Source organism: Rhea pennata, chromosome 15, assembly GCF_028389875.1.
Source record: "Rhea pennata isolate bPtePen1 chromosome 15, bPtePen1.pri, whole genome shotgun sequence".
Classification (NCBI taxonomy): Eukaryota; Metazoa; Chordata; class Aves; order Rheiformes; family Rheidae; genus Rhea; species Rhea pennata.
The window spans coordinates 17,947,566-17,968,302 of NC_084677.1; the positions used below are offsets into that span (position 1 = coordinate 17,947,566).

The 20,737-nt window shown below is 48.2% G+C and overlaps 1 protein-coding gene and 1 long non-coding RNA gene across 4 annotated transcripts in view; one reads left to right on the forward strand and one right to left on the reverse strand.

The window, feature by feature from the left end:
* The window catches only part of LOC134147287 (uncharacterized), a 35,506-nt gene extending 23,703 nt beyond the window's left edge, over positions 1–11,803 (reverse strand). For 2 of the 3 annotated variants that reach the window (XM_062588300.1, XM_062588298.1), the window contains exons 1-2: positions 11,241–11,803; positions 10,726–10,861 (exon numbers count right to left, since the gene is read on the reverse strand). In XM_062588300.1, coding sequence (XP_062444284.1) covers positions 10,726–10,745 — 20 coding nt within the window. In that variant the 5' untranslated portion in view covers positions 10,746–10,861; positions 11,241–11,803. The other variant, XM_062588299.1, reaches the window with a different exon arrangement.
* Positions 11,804–12,706: 903 nt separating this feature from the next.
* Positions 12,707–17,615, forward strand: LOC134147348 (uncharacterized). Its single transcript, XR_009959993.1, has 3 exons — positions 12,707–15,139; positions 15,667–15,837; positions 16,658–17,615. It is a non-coding gene; the product is annotated as an uncharacterized LOC134147348 (long non-coding RNA).
* The last annotated feature ends 3,122 nt before the right edge of the window (positions 17,616–20,737 follow it).

Genomic DNA, 20,737 nt, shown 5'->3' on the forward strand with positions numbered 1-20,737 from the left:
AGACAAATTCCACAGAACAGCTGTCTTTCAAATTCTCCCAATAAAACTTCACTTGCAGAGGTGCTCAGACATGCTCATGGGCCACTGGACTCAAACTGAGGTGCCTGACACCTGCACCCACAAATGCAATCTGGGTCCTTCTGTACATGCTCACCACAGTAGCTAATGAGCACCCACAGCAGTGTGCCAGTAAGACTACTCAGCAAGGATGCTATTAACCAAAGGAAAGTTCTTGGCAATGGTTCCAGAATTGCAGTCCCTGAGATTCCTGTCTCCCTTTAACCAAAAACGGCCTTTCCCTCAACAAACCTTCATTTATTTCCTCTCTGCAAGGTTTCTAGGATATAATTTTATTGGCTTTCCAACTCCTGCAGGCTGCTCTGTTCCAAAGTATTCCAAAGTTACTAAAGAGCTCACAGGTGCTTATAAGGAGTTTTTATGCAGGAATCACATTCTGCAGAAGCTAGGGAATGACATGACAGGTTTGACCTGCTCCAGTGGCTGAATGTTGTGTGGCTCTTTCCATAGTCTCTCCAGAACTGTACATCAGCAGTCAGGAGACCTTCTGATTTCAACTGACTTCTTCGTTCCTAAGCTAATAGTTATCCCATGAGCACCATTCCATGAGCACCAGGAAAACCTGGCAACCATAACCGCAAGAATAAAAATGAGACCTGCTGCAGATTCTAACAAGGAATGGATATTACATAATTATTCAGTCATCTCAGGCTTCTCACTGACCAGCACCCTTGGATCTGAGCACCCAAGCCACTAAGAAATGCTGACAATAACTCTCAGTTTCTCTGGATGCAGCAGCGTAATTCCCTATCCACAGATTGGAAAAAGGAAAATTTTCTATAAGCCAGTTATGTCTCAGGCTTAGACTTGTCTCATCATGCCCAGCTGTAATACATAGGTTTAGACAGCATAAGGAAAAGCTGGTGTTGACTCACAGTACCACCATGCACCCAAACCCCTGCTTTCTCTGCCCTCCCAGTTTTCTTACAACATTTAACATGTTTATCAGCTATTTTGGAACTAATACAACAACACTGACTCAAACACGTAGTTTGTCTGACTCAGAGCTGCACAGGACACTGATCGTTACCATGCCTGTCACCAACACCCATCATAAGCCACCTACATCTATATAAACTTGAAACACATCATTTTGTAAATAGCCAGAATCAAAGATTCCCACTTAAAAGAAATAAGCCTCCTCTTCAGAGTATTCAAATGAGGTCTCCTTGATATGGACAGGAGATCTTTCAGTTAGGTTTCAAATACCACAGCTTTCAGTGTCTTGCACCTTTTGCAAGCAGGCCATCCACAGACAAAGAGTCAGATATGCATGTGCCACTGTGAGCCTTGGATCACGTGTGTCTGGAAGAGCTACAGGTCCACCCGAGACAGCAACAAACACTACACAGCACAGCAGGCCTCTGCTGACTGTGGCCAAAAGATCCATGGCTCTTCCCCAGGGCACTGGGAGGTGAAATCAAAGAACTGGAAAGGTGTCAAAAGCAGAAAAATCAACACTGAGCCTCAGTCAAGGATGAGGAAACCAGGGAAGGGGGAAGGGGGACGAGGCAGAGTTTTAGGCTTTTCTGCTTGGGTCAGTAAGGAAATCATGCATACCTAAAGAGTGTACAGAGCACCCTCCTTATGCGGAGAGAAAACAGAGTTCATAAAGACAAGGAAGAGCTTTCATCTGTAAATAAAATGATGTTTTTCTTAGTTCTAGTGGCAAGGTGGCTGAGCAGAAGCATCTAGTACCTGGATTTTGTGTCCACTCTTTAGCAGCTATGAACCCTGAGCACAGGTGAGAATCCAAGACTGCTAAGGTTCAAAGAGCATACAGTCTAGGAGAAGACAACAATGGAAGAGTTCAAAGATCACAGGACAGGCAATGATTTCAACACAGCAATAGGTAAGCCACCATCACTTTTTTTTTTTCATGCTTCAAAACCAAAGGAAATTTGTAAGGATTATAACAGAGTAAGTCTGGAGCCGATCTGTAGATATTGTGACTGGTCACGTGGGTCTAAGAGCTACAGGTGGCCTGCAGATAAGAGGATTTTTAGCTTTTGGATGCAATGCCACTTCCAACCTCAGCATTCTGCAGCACTGGAGGCTGAGAAAAGCAAGTTGGCCTATTGCAGGTTTTCCTGCACTTTCCAGACCCCAACCTGGCCCAGCGCAGGGACATGGACCATGTTACCACAGGAGGCTCAGCACTGCTTAGCACAGCAGCACAGTTTTCAGACCAGAGCAAAGTAAGATCACCCTGATGGATTCCCAGAGAGAAGACTATCACAGTGTCACACAAAGAGACGTGAGTCTGGACAGGCAGGTTTTATGTCCTTAAGTCAGTAGTAATCTTCACGCTAACTAGAAGGGATGTGGCCTAGGAGCTTTATTCCTATTATCTGAATATCCTCAGCAGCACAGAGTGATCTGGGTGGTAACACTGACTAAACAAGACTGAGATAACTCACAGTCCACGCCCAGGCAGATGAGTCTTTCAGGGGACTTGGATCTCTGCATGCTCTGAGCCCCAGAAGTAGAGCCCTCCCTGACATCAGCCTCTTCTGCACCCTGTTCGCTTTCTAAGCCCTCTTCTCCCTACCCTTTATGAACTTATCTCTTTTTTCAGCATCAGGTTTTCTGGCTGCACACAAATGGGAACCCAGAGCATGCAACACGAATGCTGGCAAACTCCTTCTGCATGGGTAACAACTAGAGATCTCCTCTCCTTCCTCTCACTTGAGAAGCACAGAACTGGAAAGAGCTCTGATACTGCCCCTGATATATATATACATATACGATACACATATATGTGTGTGTATGTATCTGTGTGTGTATACATATATACATCACCTCCAGGCTGACAGAGGTGCAGCCAGTCTGCCCTTGCATAGGCTTATAAGGGGGGTTTTCAAACTCGCTTGTAATAACAACTTCTCTCAATAGGTTAAATTAGCAGACCTCTCTCTGCCTCCCTTCCCTCTCTCATTTCTCCCTCTCCATAAGCTTCCTCTTCCCTAAACTGAATAAATCTAATGCCTTCAATGTCACCGTCACCTTCTCTTATGCTCTAATGCATGACTCCCTGTGACAGCAAGTGAGGAGTGAAGTCCAGTTTTGCATCGTGAGCTCTGATGTGCACACCATGGGGTCTGGGTAAGAGGGGAGCCAGCAAAACCTGCAGCAGAAGGGCAGGAGGTGGCTGGATCTGAGAAACAGTTTGTACCACGGGAAAATGAGTCAGTGCATTAATAACCCTCTTCTTACCTGGCCTGACTGTGCATGTGTGGCTTCAAGTATGGCTCAAGTGTTCTTCATTTACACTACATTGTACAATGGATTTCCTAGGTGTTCCTGCCATGTTAAGCTAGGTGTGGCAACAGGCAAACCCTTCCCAGTCCCATCTCCAGCACGCACCCCGTTCACCCTGCTCAGCCCAAGGTCTCTGCAGATCCCCAGGATTTTCACACAAAGCCACATGGGCTTTGTGCTTTTACAGAAAAGTCAGGTCTTCCATTACTTCAGGAGAGCCCTCAGGGAAAGCAGAGCTGGGTAAGTCAAATACATGCTCACACTACTGGTGAAAAACACGCCAGCAAACATGGGCCCAAGGACTAGCAAATTGCAGGAGACAGCACTATCCCAGAGGGGTCGATACAGAACATCTGACCATTGCTTTGGTGCTGCATGTACAGGATGGGACTCCGTATGTTTTATGTTACTAACATAAGACCACAAGCGAGCTCCTCTGTAACCCTGCATAGGCCACTGCGACTTGGACCGAGTCCAGACAGCACCGCCACTGCACTCCTTTTCATTAACTGTAAGCCTCCCCAGGGGGGTTTTATGCTGCTTCTTTATAGATTCCTGTAAAGAAAAAAAAATGTTTCACAAGGCTTCCTATTTAGAGAGGCTGCTTTCATTTGGCTTAGCACTGTCTCAAATATGGGCAGAGATTTAAAAGCCTCTCTGTGCCATGGCACTATTTACATGCAACATCATGTTGTCAGCCAGTAACAGCACAGCTGTTACTTTCCCAGAACAGTTTTTACTGTGGAAGTCTTCATAAAACCAAATGAATTTTCTCAGAAATTTCCAAGAATCCAGAGAGATGCGTTCTAGATTTAGGCAAGTCATTTACTGTCTTTGGCTTTTACTAGATCAAAAAGCTACAAAACAGATTTTGCAGACATGCATCCAAGCTACAGGTGTTAATGCTTCAGAACATATCATAGCTCTTAGGAGACTTCACTTAAACAGATGACCTGCTAGAACTGAATGACTAAAAACTACAGTGCCATCAATAAAACTTACTAACCAGTGAACATGGCTACTTTTGCACAATCACACAAGAAGAAAAGGAATCTGAGTACCTCCTGTATCTCAGCGAGGCCCTGTCCTCCCCTTCTGGAGGCAAGCCACTGCGCTGGAGTGCAGAGCACCAGCAGCTGGGCACATTCGCCCAAGGTGCAGCAGGCATACAGACATGCCTGCGGGTTAGGCTTTTTTGCATTGGTCTCTGCTTCCCATTTCTCTAGGCTTCAGCACACTGGGGCCACACTGGCGCTGGTACAGGGGGATGCCTGTGTTTCTCACAGCCCCTAGCTCCGAGGCAGTGAATGATGAGGAGGTAAATAGAGTTGTTCACTTGTTCTCACGAGCAGAGAGACATCCCTTACGACAGGAGGCTTATTCAGTCAACATACATCCCAGAAGCATCAGAAGGAAAGGTTTAAGAATAGAACTGCAGCACAAAATGAGGAAATTTGATGAAGAAGAACTAAAAGGGGAAGTTAAAAGACTAAAATTTTGCACGTGACAAGGAGATTATATAAGGACACACTGGAGGCTGAAAGCAAACACACATCACCTTGCAAAGAAAAGCAAATTGTCATAGTTGAACAGAAGGGCAAAGGAGGCTATTCAGAAGATGACAACCTTCAAAAACTTGATGTTATTTTTCTGTTTCTCATCAGTTATAAGAAAGAAATCTGTCAGGGCCCTGAAGGGCCACAGCATGATCTAGTATAAAAGAGGTCCTGGAGAGATACAACTCTAACAGGAAAATTAAATTTATTCTTTGCATCTATGTTGCTTTTGCTAGAGCCTTTCATTACATGAATACACCAAAAAAAAAAAAACCTTAATTTCATTTGTAGATTTTGGCAGAAGTTACAGAACAAAATATTCACATTGAATCACACTATAATACTCAGATAAGGTAACTACAGCATAAAGTCCTGGAGGAGCTCAACATGACATAGCTGCCATGTTCAACCCTTCACCTGAATAGGTCTCTGGCACACAGTGCTGAAGGGGATAGACAAAACAGCAGCTTTTAGGAAGGTCTCCAAGGGAGACTGGGCAGAGGACCAGGAAGAAGAACAGAACCATGAAGGCCAAGTCTCAGTCTAGAGCAAATCTCTTTTCTTCGTTCGACAAGGAAAGGATGGACTCGCTGTCAGAGAGAAGTGAGCTAGATGAGCCCTTTCAAAGGGTTGTGCCTAGAGCTGACTTAAGATGATAAAAACAGAGGTGATGCAAAGTCCATGGTATGAGGTATGAACAGCTCCAAGCCCACAAAAGAGGTGTTATGACACAATCATCACTTGCACTTGGCTCACCTTTTATGCTTAATGTATAAATCTCAGGCTTGCTGAGACCTGGCACATGAAGGAAGACACTGATAGCTGAAGCAAGGCTCCATGAAATCTGTCCCCCTCTTATCTCTCCAAAAACACAAACAAGGAAACACTCCTAAACACACACCCGCATTTGAAAACTGTGATTTCAGTGGCAACAAACCAACTCACATTGCTCCATGGCTCACTGCTCCCTCTGCACAGCAGTCTTACCCTTACTCCTGCTGCCCTCTGAACGGCTGCTGCCTACATGCAGAATCACAAAAGAGAGTCAAGAGAATCCACCGGGTATTCATTAGCCCATCTCTTGGCTAAGAGTGGATCAGTCTTATATCTACCTACTTTGCCCAGAAAAATCTTCCGAGTTGGCACCCTGAAAGATTTTGGTTTAAGGCAGAAGATGCATTTCTGAGGAGTCCCATTTTGCAGGTAACCTATAAAAAGGGGATTTCCCCATGAATGTCATGCTGCAGTCAGTGTTGATAAGAAAGAGAGCTTTAGCTTAGATAAGCAACTTGGATGTCTGACATCATGGCCTTTGCATCACAGAGTATTTTGGCCCATTTTAGCTCTGTAGCCTTTCCTTCCTTCGGGAATCAGTGGATTCAGAAGTACCAAGCAGAGGTGTAGTTCAGATTGGAAAAGGAGGAGGCTCATCACGCATGCAATTATGTTGCACAGTTCTTTGCCTTAAGGGGTGGCAGGTACTAGAAGTGACCACTGGTTCAGAAAGCTACTGAACAAAATCACAAAAGACAAATCCACTGAGAGCTACCAAACATGCAGATAGCACCCTCGGCTCAGGAGCTCCCCAGACCATAAGGCATTCGAGACAGGAGTGTATGCTGAGGAGCACATGACATCCTGTTCCTCTTCCTTCTCCCCTCATTGTACACTATTGATCCCTGTTCGAGACAGGATAATGGGTCAGGCCAAGCATTGCCATTCTTTTAGCTTCTACAATTACAATTTATTGTTGCATGTTTTGAGAAATTACACCATTAGATATATTATCAATGCAAGTATAGTTTCAAATTGACAGGACTGATTCTTATCTCAGTGTGGATCCTTAAAATAATGCATAAGAGCACAGTACGCATCCAGCTTTGTGCCTACGTGGTATTAGTACCTGCTTCTTATATGTCAGCTTTAGAGAGATTTTTATAAACAAGGTAGTAGTTGGTTCAATAAGCAGCTTGTCTCACCCCTGTTTGCTCAAGCATTAAGTTACAAGCTAGGAGCACATGAAGAGAAACTTCATGTTGGCTTCAAGATGAGACTCAACCCACACATACAAATGCCAGTGGGGTCACTGGAATCTCACACTGAAGGTCTGTGTTTTACAGCTCACACAAGACTATCCCTCCTCACCTCCCTGCACTAACAGGCAATTCCTCCAGCAAAGCAACCAGGGAAAGAGACTGCCTGATAACCCTGCACCAAGCTGTCTCTCTTCAGTTGCTCTCCCCATGACACTCCACAGGGGATGGTGGGAGCCTCACTTCTTGCCTCTAACAGTGGCAGGCCTTTACTTAAGGCTAATTCTACAGAGGAAGAGACTGAAAAGCTGAGGGTCTCAGAGCCCTCCCTACCAATACACACCCTGAATCCTCGGCCACCTCAGCGCTAGAACCCAGTCCTGATTTATCCCCTCTGGTTGTAACTCCAGGGCAAACCCTGCTCTGGCCACTCAGCCCTCCAGGAGCTTTCCTCTGCATGTTGCTAAAAGAAGTGTCATGTAGGCTAATGCCAAAGACAGCACAGATGATTAAAATTTGGGACGTAAAGGCCAGTTAGCATTGAACATTACTGTTCATGCCTGGAAGTAAAACTCATTCTCCATATGCCACCTTGCCCAAGGTTCACACAAGACATTTTGCTTGTTTTCCACCATTCCGCCTCCTTTTCTGTAGTCATGAAGACTACAGAACTTTGTGTTGCATGAAGTCAAAAAACCCCTGTATCTGACACTCAAATGTTGTCCTGAATTGTAAGTCTGAACAACCTTTAAAAAAAGGAAAATACTTTGAAGTTGGATCTTCCTCTCTCTTAGCAAGGTTTCTGTTCATGCTGGTGAATGGCTGGCTGCACTAGAGAGCAGGAAAGTTGTTTGGCAATGCCTTAACCCTGCTCCTTCAGCTACCCAGGATCTTAGGGCTATGCCTCCTGGAGGCATTCCTGACGTGTCAGTGGCCAGAGGCAAGAAACACGATCAGTTTTAAGGTCACTGACGTTAGCATAAGTCAAGTTTTCAGCAGCAGGAGGCTCGAAGCTGACACCCATTCCCAGGAGCCCAGCCCAGCCTCTAAAGGCTTCTCAGGATAAACCAGGCTGTTAAAACACTGGCCCTCAGCCAACACTTCTGGCTGTACATGGTGCCTACAGCACAACAAGCACTCATTACCAGCACTCCAGGACCAGCACTCCCCATGCCCACTGTGGTGCCATAGTCTCACAACTGCCCCGAGGGCTGGCACACGTTCCCCCTGTGGGAGGGCCAGGCAGGAAAGGCTGAGGTGCTGTCAGTACCCAGCAATGCTTCTGCACTGTCTGGCTCTGCTGTGGGAATCATCAGCCCGTAGACATCTTTATCATGTGCTGAAGTGCTGCAAAAAAGGCTGTAATTGAAAGGCACTGCTTATCCTTGAATACAGAAAAGCCCTGCCTCTGTATTTATAGCTTCAAGAAGATGGTCTCCTGAGTCAGTCACCGGCTAACACACTTTGTGTTCACAGTTCCTTCCTCTTATAGCAAGGCTGACACCTTGTGATGCATCAGAGCAGTCTAACCTCCCTCTCCTACAAACATATGTATCTGTGTTTGCAGAGTCACCCATGCTAGGTGACAGGTCATACACTAAGACTTAAGAAAGAGAGAAAAAGAGAAAAAACCTGCCTTGCAAAAGTCACAGCGACCTACCTCATGAAGTGGAAAGCCTAACTCAATCACTAGCAGGACTGAAACCCATCTATCACTCTCCTCAAATCCCCATTAGCCAAGGGCCCCCTGCCCTAACCATGCTTCTCAAGTACCTCTTCCAGGCTGCCAGTTAGCACCTTGCTAAGCTGAGCACCTACAAGGGATTTGGCTTTAGCTTACAGTGCCCAGCCTCGCCCTACCTCTAGCAGTAAGTACTCTGCAGCACAGGCCAGGAAAGGCTTAACCTCTTCATGCTGCATGTATATATTTGATAAAAGTAAACATGTGCCAAGCAGGAGAATCTATGAGCCTGGCTGAATATCAGGTTCGGAAGAGGACATAGAGCCAGGAGACCAGCATTTTGCCTCTCCATGTCCTTAGTTTCCAGGGCAAGAAGGGCAAGAGAAATGCAGGATGTTAAGCAGTGTGTCCAAAATTACACACCTTGCAGGGATGCTGTTGGTCCAAGAGTTATCAAAAGACAAGACTAAAAAAGAACAAATATGGCTAAATGCAAAACTCAGTTCCATCACAGGGGATTTTCCTCATCTTAATACTATGATTCTTAAAACCTTTAAATGAATATCATTTAGCAGCACCATGTGCTGCAATGTGTGGTGTGTGTGGTCAGTGCTTCCTAGGGCCTGGGCCAAAAACCTGTGACCTGGACATCACAGTCCCTTGTGGAAAGTATCCATGTACAATATGTCACATTTGCTTTTTGGAACAGTATCAGCAACACTAGGTAGATGCTAGGAGTTTGAGCTAAAAGAAGAACACATGGGTCTCACTCAAATGAAAGGTGCATTTTGGTTAGCTCTGGTTTTGCAATCTGTGAACAGCAGTGAGCTTTAAGACCAGGAAGTGCCAAAAATGTATTTTTATAAGATTGAAAACCCTGCTTTGTGAAAGTTAGAGAGCTTTAAAACTAGCAAAGACTTCTCCTAAATATCCCTTACAGGGGGATTTTGCCTGCAACAAAAGCCAGAGTGCCAAAATACACCTTGCAGGATGCTGTTGGTCCAAGAGTTATCAAAAGACAAGACTAAAAAGGAATAAATATGGCTAAATGCAAAACTCAGTTCCATCACAGGCGATTTTCCTCTTGCTCACAGTGGAACACAGAGCATCCGAAGACGCATCTGTGTTACTTCAGAGGTCAACGGGCAAGCAATGATATGAACTAAAGACAGTTTCTAGCACCTCGGAGCTGATGGTGATCAGACAATGGTGGCAGCTAACTACACTTCTGCATCCAAAAGTATTCCTGAAGTGCCTGTGACCATGCTCTCTAAGATCAGTTGCTTCATTTGCAGCTGCTACATCTGGAGATTTTACCTCCACAGTTAAGCACCACTGAACAGAAATGGCTTCTGTGGCCTCTTGTTTACTCCTGGAGAAATTTAGAGCATTCCTGAGACGGGCAGTGATCTGAAACCCAAATGTATCTCAATGGCACAGCAATTTTAAAGTCACTTTTCTGTCACGGTTCACTGAGATTCCTCCATGTGGTAGCATTCTAGTTGAAGCAGGTGCATCAGGAAATTGAGCTTACCTTTAGGCACATAATTACATTCAAAGATCAAGGAATATTATATGTCATGTGACAAATCTGAAATGGAAAGAGCAACCAAAGGGAAGGGCAGGTAATACAATGATGCCATGGAGACCCTGGGTCATGTGTCACAACGGTGGGGGGAAGCGCACACAACAACTAGGAATCCAACTTCTCATAGGGGAAGGAGGAAATGAAAGAGATGTAATAGATCCAGCTCCAGGCCACACCGCAGAGACACTCAACTGAAGTCAGTGAAGTGAGTCCTGACTTGCACAACAGTAAACGACATTACAGTCAAGTCGTTTATTTTTTTTAACCAGTTCCACTGTCACCTCAGAAGGCTCACAGAGAAGCCCCACTTTGTCACAGTATTAACTTGTTGTAATGCAGTAATTTGTAACAAAGGGTAAGGCAGATAGATGGCATAGCAACAGCAGGGCTAACTAAACTTTGGAGATGAAGCACTAAAAAAATATGCCAGCTATAATGTGCTTTTTGAAAGACATTTTTTCCAGGTCATTCATACTTCAGGAATATATGGCAAAAATTAACCCAAATTGGGTCGTCATTTTCACTTACCTTCCTTTCAGTTCTGTCATCCCATCAGATGACCTGTGATGGAGCCTAACTTCTCTCCCTCTTAGATTTCAGCCAGTTGTTGGACACATCCCTTAAGATGCTAAGGGGTTTCTCAGATGTATGGTGGTGACTACATCTGGAGGATAAAGGTATGATAAAAAGGCTAAGACAAGCTATAGCATGCAATTCCCATCCTATCACACCACCTTCCCACCGGGAAAGGCCTGACTGCGGTGAAGCTGCCCATTAATGGCATGGCCATACTTTCCCATTTGCTTGCCCTAGATGCAGCTACATCACATTTATACCCCAGCCAGGTCTCCAGAACTTAACGCCTTAACATTAGTTGTAATGGGCCACTAACAGCTGAGTCATTTATTTGTTCTCTGCTTCTTCCTCCTCGCAAAAAAAAGTGACTCTCACCTAGGTGGCTGTGGGCCCCAGTATCTTCAAAGCTGCCACTGCAGAGGATATCACTGGTCCTCATTCCCATACAGAAGGACAGAAGCACTTACTGGCACTTGTTGTCTGGAGCACAGCCCATGATCCACACGGCAGTCGCATCCCGTGACACCGGTGCACTCGTAGGCCTTTAGTTGGCCGGGCATATTGCAAGAGACACTTGTGAACGACCCCCCCCCCACACACACACACGCAACATTTAGACAGGCCTAGACACATGCAGGCACTGAGCACAGCAATGGTCACAGTAGTATGAATGCTCCTTCCAAAAAGAAAGGAGCTCCAAGTGCTAGATTGTTGTATTTAGGCAGCCATGAAAGCAGGTGATAATGACTTGTGGTCCACTGGGCAGCCACAGCCAGAACCAGAGAGAAAGAGAGAGAAAGGAAGGAAAATATCCCACATTAGTGATTTCCAGAGGCATGCTGATCCATTTTGGGGGATGGGATAGTGCAACTCAAGTTAACGTTCATATTTACAGGCAGTTAGAATCTGCAGAAAGAGAGAGACATTTTATTTAAAGCCTCTTATATGTACATAAGCCGAGACAGACAAAGTATAGAGTATCACCGAGAAAAACAAAACAACCAACCCCAACAGAACATCACTGCAAGGGGCAGGATTTGTGGATTTCGTTTTAAAAATTCCATTCACCAGCACAGAAAGAAGGACCAAATATTAAACACAAGGGGAAAAAATAAAATCCGTAGCTTATTGTAATACAACTAAAAGTATGAAGAATTTCTGGCTTATTGCTGTAGTTATAATGAGTTTGCACTGTGAAGTAATGCACAAGATACTGAAAACTCAGTGTAATTCTTGATCTTGTTAGCTTCAATGCCAAATTTAAGAAGGTACTGAACTGAAAGTTTGTACAAGGGGATCAGTGATACTATAGTTCATAGTTGGTCACAATGTCTTGCGCTGGGCCTCAGAATTAAAATTTCCTATGCAAAGATGAAACTTCGGCCCAGAATCTAACCAAAATTTGCCTTCAACTGACCCACCACGGACACTTGCACATCCACAGGCCTCATCCAAGAGAAATGAAAACGCACAGGCATAGTAAACCTCAGCACTGCTGCTGGCCCTGCGTGTGAGCGAGCACGATTTCTGCACAGAGCAGCACCAGGTTCTTGCACACGCACAACCTGCGCCTTGTCTGGGAATCACTCATGCGATCCAAGCACTTCCGCACGAGTTAGAGCCTCTGTTATGTAACTTCTCAATGCGCTCCTGAGTGATTTTGTATTAATATAACTTTTTTATATCTATATATTCTTTTTTCTGTGTAGGAACTAAATACTCAGAGTCTGAAAGACTTGCCCCATCGCCGCCCTGCTGCAGCCCAGAGCCGGGCCGGGCCGGGCCGGGCCGGGCCGCCCACACCAAACGCCGCCGCCGCCGCCATCGCGGCGCCCGCCCGCCCCGCGCACGCGCGCTCCCGCCCGCCGCGTTTCGCGACACCGCCGTCGTCGCGCTTTACGGCGGCGCGCTTTACGGCGGCGGGCGCGATGGCGTCTCCGTTCAGCGGCGCGCTGCAGCTCACCGACCTGGACGACTTCATCGGGCCCTCGCAGGTGGGCCGGGGCGGGGGGCACGCGGCGCCCGGGAGCGGCGGCCGCCCCCGTCCTGCCGCGGCTGCAGAGAAGCCCGTTCATGCGCCCGCAGCCCGCGCTGCTCACCCGGCCGCGCTCTGGGAGCCGCCCGCCCAAATACCGACCGGGAGGCAGGGAGGGAAGGGGACGGGCAGGGCTTTCTTGTCAGAGTCTTCAAGCACTAGCGAAGCTCCCAGTCACAAGTGCAGCCCTGGAGAGGGCTGCTGACAGCAAATAGAGCAATTCCCTTTTAGTTTGAGGTGAACAGACTCGCTAACTGCAGCACAGCTAGGAAGCTCATCATCATCTCTGACATCCTAACTGACAACAGCAGAACCGAGGCAGAGATAGATCTTACAGAGATCGTGAAAACCCACCAACCCTGGAACAGCTCTGAACCATACATCTTTCTGCGTGAAGTCAATACTCTTGCAGCACAAGTAAGAGTTTCTCCAGCTCCAGACTCTACTTTCCATGGGAATCATCTTCCCTCTTGCGAGGCCTCATTCTCATTTGCTCTTCCTTCTGACTGCATGATCTGTTCAAAATTTTTCCAAAGCAAAGGGGTACGAAACAGTATGATGGGATGGTCCCAAGCAAGCAGCATTATCAAGTTTTTTGGATTAAGCAGTAAGGGCAGGGGGGAAGGGACATTTCAAGTAACCCAAGAATGCAGATACGCCGCCCCGCCCAGCAGTCTGTTGTCCGTTTCTGCATGAAGAGAGCTGCACTAATACGCATAATGACTGGGATCCAAAGCTAAATAATTCCATCTCACTCAAATCACACATCGCTTTCCATTTCTTCTTCTTGCCAGGTAGACCTTGAGAGCATAACAAGCACTGGAGTTCATGACATAATGCTCAAAAGCGTTTTCCAGATCTTGAAGCCACATTTTGCCCCAGTGACGACAGCAGACTTGGAATTCCTGTTCAATGGGACACTGACCTTGTATCTAGGCTCCATCGCTAGTGATGAATTAATAGCACTGCCTGCTATTGGCGACTGCCCCCACTTACAAGAGACATGAGTATACATCCAGTTCAACTTCTCTCATCTGTGTGCAGTGTAACGGAGAATGCCACCGCGGAGGCCTGTGGGGAATGATCTGACTGACAGGCTGGAGGAAGAATTATGAATTCCTCAGTGAAGATATTTCTAGACATCTGCACTAGAAGGGTTATTAGCTTGGATCTGTGAAAGCCAGAGCAAAGAACTGATGCTGACATTTGTACTCTCTCTGTTTGTCTTGCAGAGTGAGAGCTCTGTACTATGCATTTGATAACATGACAACAGAGACAAAGACTGACGTGCCCAGGAATCTGCAGTCACATGGACCCAAGCTTTTTATAGACAGTACACAGTGTAAATGTAAACTGCACTCCAATTGTGTCCAAGTGCGCCACCTCCACTTAGCGCAGCTTCCCCATTAGGGAGTGGAGAGCAGCCCTTGTCTCTATAATGAAGCAGCACGAGCTTCGCTTGCTGACAGAAGAGGTGTGCAGAAAGATTTACAAAAAGATGAATCGTGCCCTTACTATGAGCATAAACTGCTTGTAGGGCTGGTTGAACCACTGTGTTGGGTTTCCTTTTCAACATCCTTATCTTACAATGTTTGTGAAGAATAAAAGTTGAAAAGTAACCAAGCAGAGGTGTCCCCATTTCCATGAAACTACCAGGTACTGTCACTTTGTGACAGTATTCCAGAAACTACACTGACATAAGCCAACCTGGCTCAAACCGAGTTGATTCACTGCTGAGATGCATGCTAATTGGAGATAGTTTCTCTGGCTTTTCCATTCACAGCCTGGAATGAGCCTTAGGTTTTGTGAGTCTTATGCTGAAATGTGATTTGTTATTGTTGCATTTTAGACTGTCAGATGGCTAAAAACTGGATGACGCTACTTCCAGAGATTCAGATCTACAGCTAACCTCACATTTTTGTTGCTGTCTATGAAACCTTTACTGGGCTAAGAATATGGACTTGGACACTTTGTGATGTTTTACCACCCTAGAGCAAAACCATTCCATTTTTGTGTGGCAGCCACACAAATCCTGCTGGGGCTTATACTCTGAGAGTCAAAGAGTATTACAGAATCGTTTGAACAACAAATACAAAATGAAAACTTGTGGCCCTTTCTCCCTTCCTTGGAAACAATGAGAATTTCTCCAACTCCTTCCAGAGAGCCAGGATCTTCCCCTCTGCTACTGCAAGTCCAGCTCTAAAGTTCTTGACTCTTCCCTTGCATTTCAATTCCAGTAAGCCCCAGAGGGTTGATCCTTTTGCCATAACAAAGCACAGAATAGAAAGGATGGATGTTACAGCTAGAGCACATGCACAAGAGTCACAGGAGGTGGGTTCTGGTCCTGGATCTGTTCCATGTTCTCTGCTTGTCTTGGCGCTTACAGAGATGATTATCAAATAACTTGCCTTCATTTCTGGGGCAGACAGGGCAGAGACACAAGCTGTTTCCACACAGTATTTCAGAAAAACCTCTACTAGTTGCTGTCTTACTGCAACACCAGAAGGAGCTCTGGGAGCTACCCAGCTCACTCGAGCCAAGCATACATCCAGAATCTATCACTAATTTTTGGAAAATGGATCTTTTCCATTTAAATCCAACAGCCTTGGTGCAAAGAATCTCTCCTACTTCATGACTCTACTGAAGAGTAGGGCAGAACAAGGTCTGTCTGGGCCACTGCTTCATTAGTAATATTAAATACCATAAGCTGCATTGTACAAAGAGAAGAGTGAGCCTAGCACCAGGTCTCCTTGAGGACAAGGTGTACAGGAAAGCTGCAGGGAGACACATGCTGACACAGCCAGTTCAAGCAAATAGAGATGTGTAATTACAATTACTTCCATCTCTTTCTGCTCCAGGTGACCGGCCTGCAGGAGCTGACTGCTGTCCAGCGTGCCCACTTAGCCACAGAGCTGAACACGTCTGGGGACAGGGTTAACATTGAACAAATCTTTGACAGACTGTCCAAGCTGCCTGGTCTCAGTGCTTTGGCTGCTTACTGGGATGAGTTGAACCCTGCTTTAGAGGAGGTAACTGCAGACAGCTTTTTATTGGGGCTCGGTGGAAGAGCTTTATGAGGGACAGAAGTTTCCCCAGGGTAAACACACAGTAACCTAGACTAAAAGGAAAGTGTTGCAACAAGTTTTCCAGGGAAGTTCATAGCTGGCTTGCATTCCCCAAACACTCAGCCTGTGCCTGGGTCTGATGCAGCTGCCACCAGTCCATGCCCACGTCACACCTCAGACTGCCTGAAAGACACAGGCCAGGTCTCCAGTTTGCACAAAATAACAAGGCTCAAAAAAGAGCCTGTTACCACTAATTTACATCATACGAATTCACATCAGTTTAGTCTTTGGCTCAGGCCAGAGTATTTCCTCTCCCACAACACAGCTCCAGAAGCACACCAGTACCAATGAGCTCCTGAAGCTCCTCTAATACGATCTCTAGCTGAGGACCCTTCTCAGCTCCTTCTAAATGCAGTACCTTTCCTCAGGCTAACAAAAGTTACGCAGTTTCTCACTCTGCAAGACTTGGACCCTACAGGTCTCTCTTCAAGTAAGAGCTAGTGATAGAGAAAACACTCCCTACTGGGTTACAGCATCACAACTAATTCAGCTTCTCCCAGAACCATGCAAGCCAGCTTTGTACCAGAGCAAATGTCTTTGCCTGCATTCATCTAAAAGATGAAGCCTAGGTCAAAATCTGAAAATTGAACCTCTAGAGGAGAGCACACACATTTGTTCCTCCAACAGCCAGAGAGAACAACCCCAAAATAGTTCATGAGAGCTTTTAGCAAGCAGGCTTGTCTCCCAAGAGTCCTCACTCACTCCCAACTTCCTCCTCCTGTAGAATTCCTGGGATCAACAGTCTTCTCCAAAATCCATACAGCTGGCAAAATGGATGTACAAAACTACATTGTGGCATTTCTCACCCAGAAGTCTGAGGTCACCACTAATACCTATCAATTCAGCTAGTTCTCTAGGAGCTGTCACTCTCTGCAATAATTCATTCCTGTTCAGAGTACAGAAATAAAACACACTGGCAGAACATGCCACTGAAGGGCTGAGCCAAAGGCCATAAAAAGGCGGTGACTTCAAGCTCTCCTTTGACCTCAGGGTGCTGTAGCAATCCTGAGCAGTGCTGTATACTACAATGCAGAATCTACTCACCTCCTCACCTTACCTGTTCTTCATTGCTCGGCCAGCATTAACAACGCCCTCAGGGCTGTGCAGCAGGCGAGCCGATGGGTCATTTCCCTTAAACAAAAAGGTAATACGCAGGCACAAAAGTCCAGTTATCAAAACCATTTTTATTGCCTCTCCCTGGCTAAGAGCTCTTGCAGAGCTACAACATGCAGAAATGGCATCCGAGCAAAACGGATGGAAAAAGAACTTGCCAAGTCGGTAGGATAGTCCAGCTTTGCAAGTTCTGCCCTGAGTCTTCTTCACAGAGCTATCACCTACGCAGCCGGATCGCACGCTTAAAAAGGTGCCTAGTGCTCGGCCTCCCTTTCCACGGAGGGATGCTTTGCACGAGCTCTCCCCACCACCACCAGCACCCCTCGCACCCGCGCCCAAAGCCACTCGCAAGGAGCAGGAGATGGGTCAGATCCGCGCCAAACGACGCAACAAGCCACGGGAGCAAAGGCAGCAGTATTTAGAGCAGTGCAGCAGAGGGGCCGCCCAGGTAAGCACTGCAGCGCTGCCCAGCTCCCATCCGATTTGCGCTCCCACAGCACAGGCACTTCGGAAGGCCACCCTCAACAACGAGGCTGAGCTTTGTTTGCAAAGTATGAACAGCAGCAACAGAACACGTAATCATGGCTGTTTAGCCAAAAAGTGTTTCAGTGGCAGAGCCTGAGACCTAATGACTGAGGTGTACAACAGCACTGAGCCCTACTAACTATTAAACCTCATGATCTGGGCGCAGAGGCCATGCGGACCGAGCTGATCCCCGCGGACGCCGGCCCCCCCCACCCGACACGCGCCCCCGCCCGCGGCTGTGCTGTCACAAGAGCCCAGCGCGCACACGGCCCGCAGCGCCCGCAGCGAGCACTGCGGCATGGGGGCCGCTCCGGGCAGGGGCACCTGCGGAGACTCTCTGGCCCACCCTGCGGTCTTGGCTGCCCATCCGGCAGGCTCACGGGACGCATCCGAGATGTGTCCTCCCCTCTCTGGGACTCTCCCAGAAGCCTTCCCCATCACGCCGCTCCCTCTGGCTCTGCACTGGCACGACCTGCTGAATACGGTCCTCTCACGGCTGCTCATTACCTTTCTCCTCCAGCTGGCAGTGACCGACCTTAAGAACAAGGAGGCGAGGAAGCAGATGGTCATCCAGGTCTTGGGAAGCCTGGAGGCAGAGCTGCCGCCTTTCAGCCCTGCCCACTGGATGCTTCTGTTTGCGAGACTCGCACTGCTCCTGTTAAGCGCCAGCAAGGAGAACGTCAGACTCTTCCTGGGCAGCCTTGCTGCCTGTGACTCTTTCAGAGGCCTGTGAGTACACGAGGCAGGCGTCGTCTTTGCTCTGTACAGAACAGAAAGGGCTGTTAGCGCACGGCAAAGCGATCCTCCGGGCTGGGTTTTCCAGGGCAACAGCCCTGCACTACAGTATTCCTTTCAGAAATGCTCCAGCAGGCAAACTCAGCACAGCGAGGGTCACATCTCCATTCCCTTTAAGGAAACCACCTCAAAGCAAACCAAAACCTTTCCCAGCACACCACAAAGTCGCTGGCCATGCCCAGGGAGCAGAGTAGAGCCCACCCCTCTGGGACACGGGGCCACCAGGAGCAGGAAGAGGAAAAAGCCTCAGGAAGAGGCGAGAGGAAATATGTGGGCTAATAAAAGAAAGCTGTAGCGTATTCCCCAATCACGGTGGCAACGCAGGGAGCCAGGGCCAGTGCCCATCGCACGGGCTGCTCCGAGCCGCTGACAAACGGAAGCACCGTCCCGCTTCACCACGAGGAGCCCTTCCCTCCCTCTCCCCACCCTCTCCCTTCTCGGGAAGCCTCTTCCCCCGACCCAGCAGCTCCCCCAGCTACGGCGCCACTCACACCTGCTGAAAAGCAAGACTGACACCTTTCCCACGACACTTCCCTCCCCAGCGTGTCCGCCGGGAGCCAGGCGTACCTCTCCCTGCTGCCTGAGCAGCTGCAAGGCAGCGGTAGCGCTTTGCTGACCTTCCTCGAAAGCCAACGCGCCACGACGGGTAGGAGCAACCAAGCACCGGAACAGGCCCAGGCTGGCGCGCCGGGGCTTCCCGGCCAGCAGCGCGGCAAGGCCAGCGGCCGACTCTCTGCCTCTCTTCTGCCGCAGGCTCTCCCAGTCCCTGGGACCACCGGAGAAACCTGGACTGGCTGCGGGAGAACTTGGGCGCGCTCGCAGCCGTCGCTCACTACGAGGACTTCGTCACACTAGCGGCAGATTTCTGCGGGGTTCGTTTGCCTCCTGCCTCGGGAAGGACCCAGCCCTCTCCCGCCTGCTCCCATTCGATACCCAGACACTGCCCCAGCACAGCACACCTCCTCTTCCCACGGCCGGGAACTCGGCCAGCTCCACGGCTTCGGGCTCCCTCCCGGAGCAGCGTTCTCCTTCCCTCTGACGGGCTCCCTTTCGGTTTGCAGTTTGAGGGAAGCGACAACCTCACAGCCACCCGGCTGGCCCGCCTGTTCTTCGGCCCCGGAGTCCTCCAGGAGATCTGCATGGCCGAAGCCCTTCTGCTCTCCCTGGAGAGCCGGGCAGATTCGGACGCCTCTGCCTCCGTTCCCGAGCTGGTTGCTGCTGCCTCTCAGGTGAGATACCGACCTCCCCACTCTGCATTTGTGGGCAAACACCGCTCGTCGCGGGGATGCTCCTCCAGGGCGCAGTGAAGGGGGGCCGGACGCGGGGAACCCTTCTTTGCCCAGGCTGGTGCTGCGCCTCGGCCCAACCCCAGCTTCTTCCCAGAGCTCGGTCCCTCTCCCTTCTCCAGGGCACCCCCACCCACACACTTCCTATAGCAACAGCTGGGAAACACCTCCTGCTCACTCCTCACTTGCCTCCTCACTCCCTTGGTTTTGCAGCAAGGCTTCTCATCCGTGACAAATGCCCAACTCCGAGACGCCACCTTCGGAGCCTTCTTCCTCCGGCTGCCAGGCCACTTCACCGCTTGGGGTGTCCGGCAGCAGTGGAGGAGAAGCAGGACACTGGAAGAGCCGGCAGTTAGTCACGGACGCTCTGCTGAGAACATTCTCGCTAATCACCTGCCTACCCGCAGCAAACAGCTATCATTAAATTTCATCCCAGTAAATCCCGAGCCCTGTCGTTGCATGAAACCCCGTCCAGAGCAAAGTTCACTCTCCCAAAGTGCCAGTGCCAGTGCCTGAGACCTAATGCACCTAAACATAGAAAGTATGTACCTTAAGGGAAGGATGGTCTTACCTCCAAAGGTCCTAATTCCTTTTCTGTCTGTAACTGCTTTGCATAGTTTCCAATTCTCTTTCTCCTTATGTCGTGTATCTTCATATGTTTCTGCTGGATTCAATGCATCTGGCCGTTCTCACACCAGATCTGGAGCAGCTACAAGGAGAGGCTGTCTAGCAGCAGCTCTAGATGCTTTGTCCCCCAAGTCATTTCCTTTAGCTACCTCAGAGGCTTCAGCTGTATGAGCAGGACAGTAAATAACAGCAATTTCTTTGGGGGAGTTTCATCACCTTTAGCAATTTCTGTACTTCTTGTCCATTAGCGTTTTCTTTCCCTGCAGATGTGAGAAATCCCCTTTCTTTCCACAGCATTCCCAGTGCATGACATAACTCCAAATGCCTATTTAGTCAGTATATACAGTTACCTATCTTTGCTGCTTAGGTTAACGCTATTAACTCTGCCCGTTGAGCGCTTACAGATGGAGACAAGGAATTAGCCTCACGTACCTGAAAAAGTTGGTGACAGCATAACC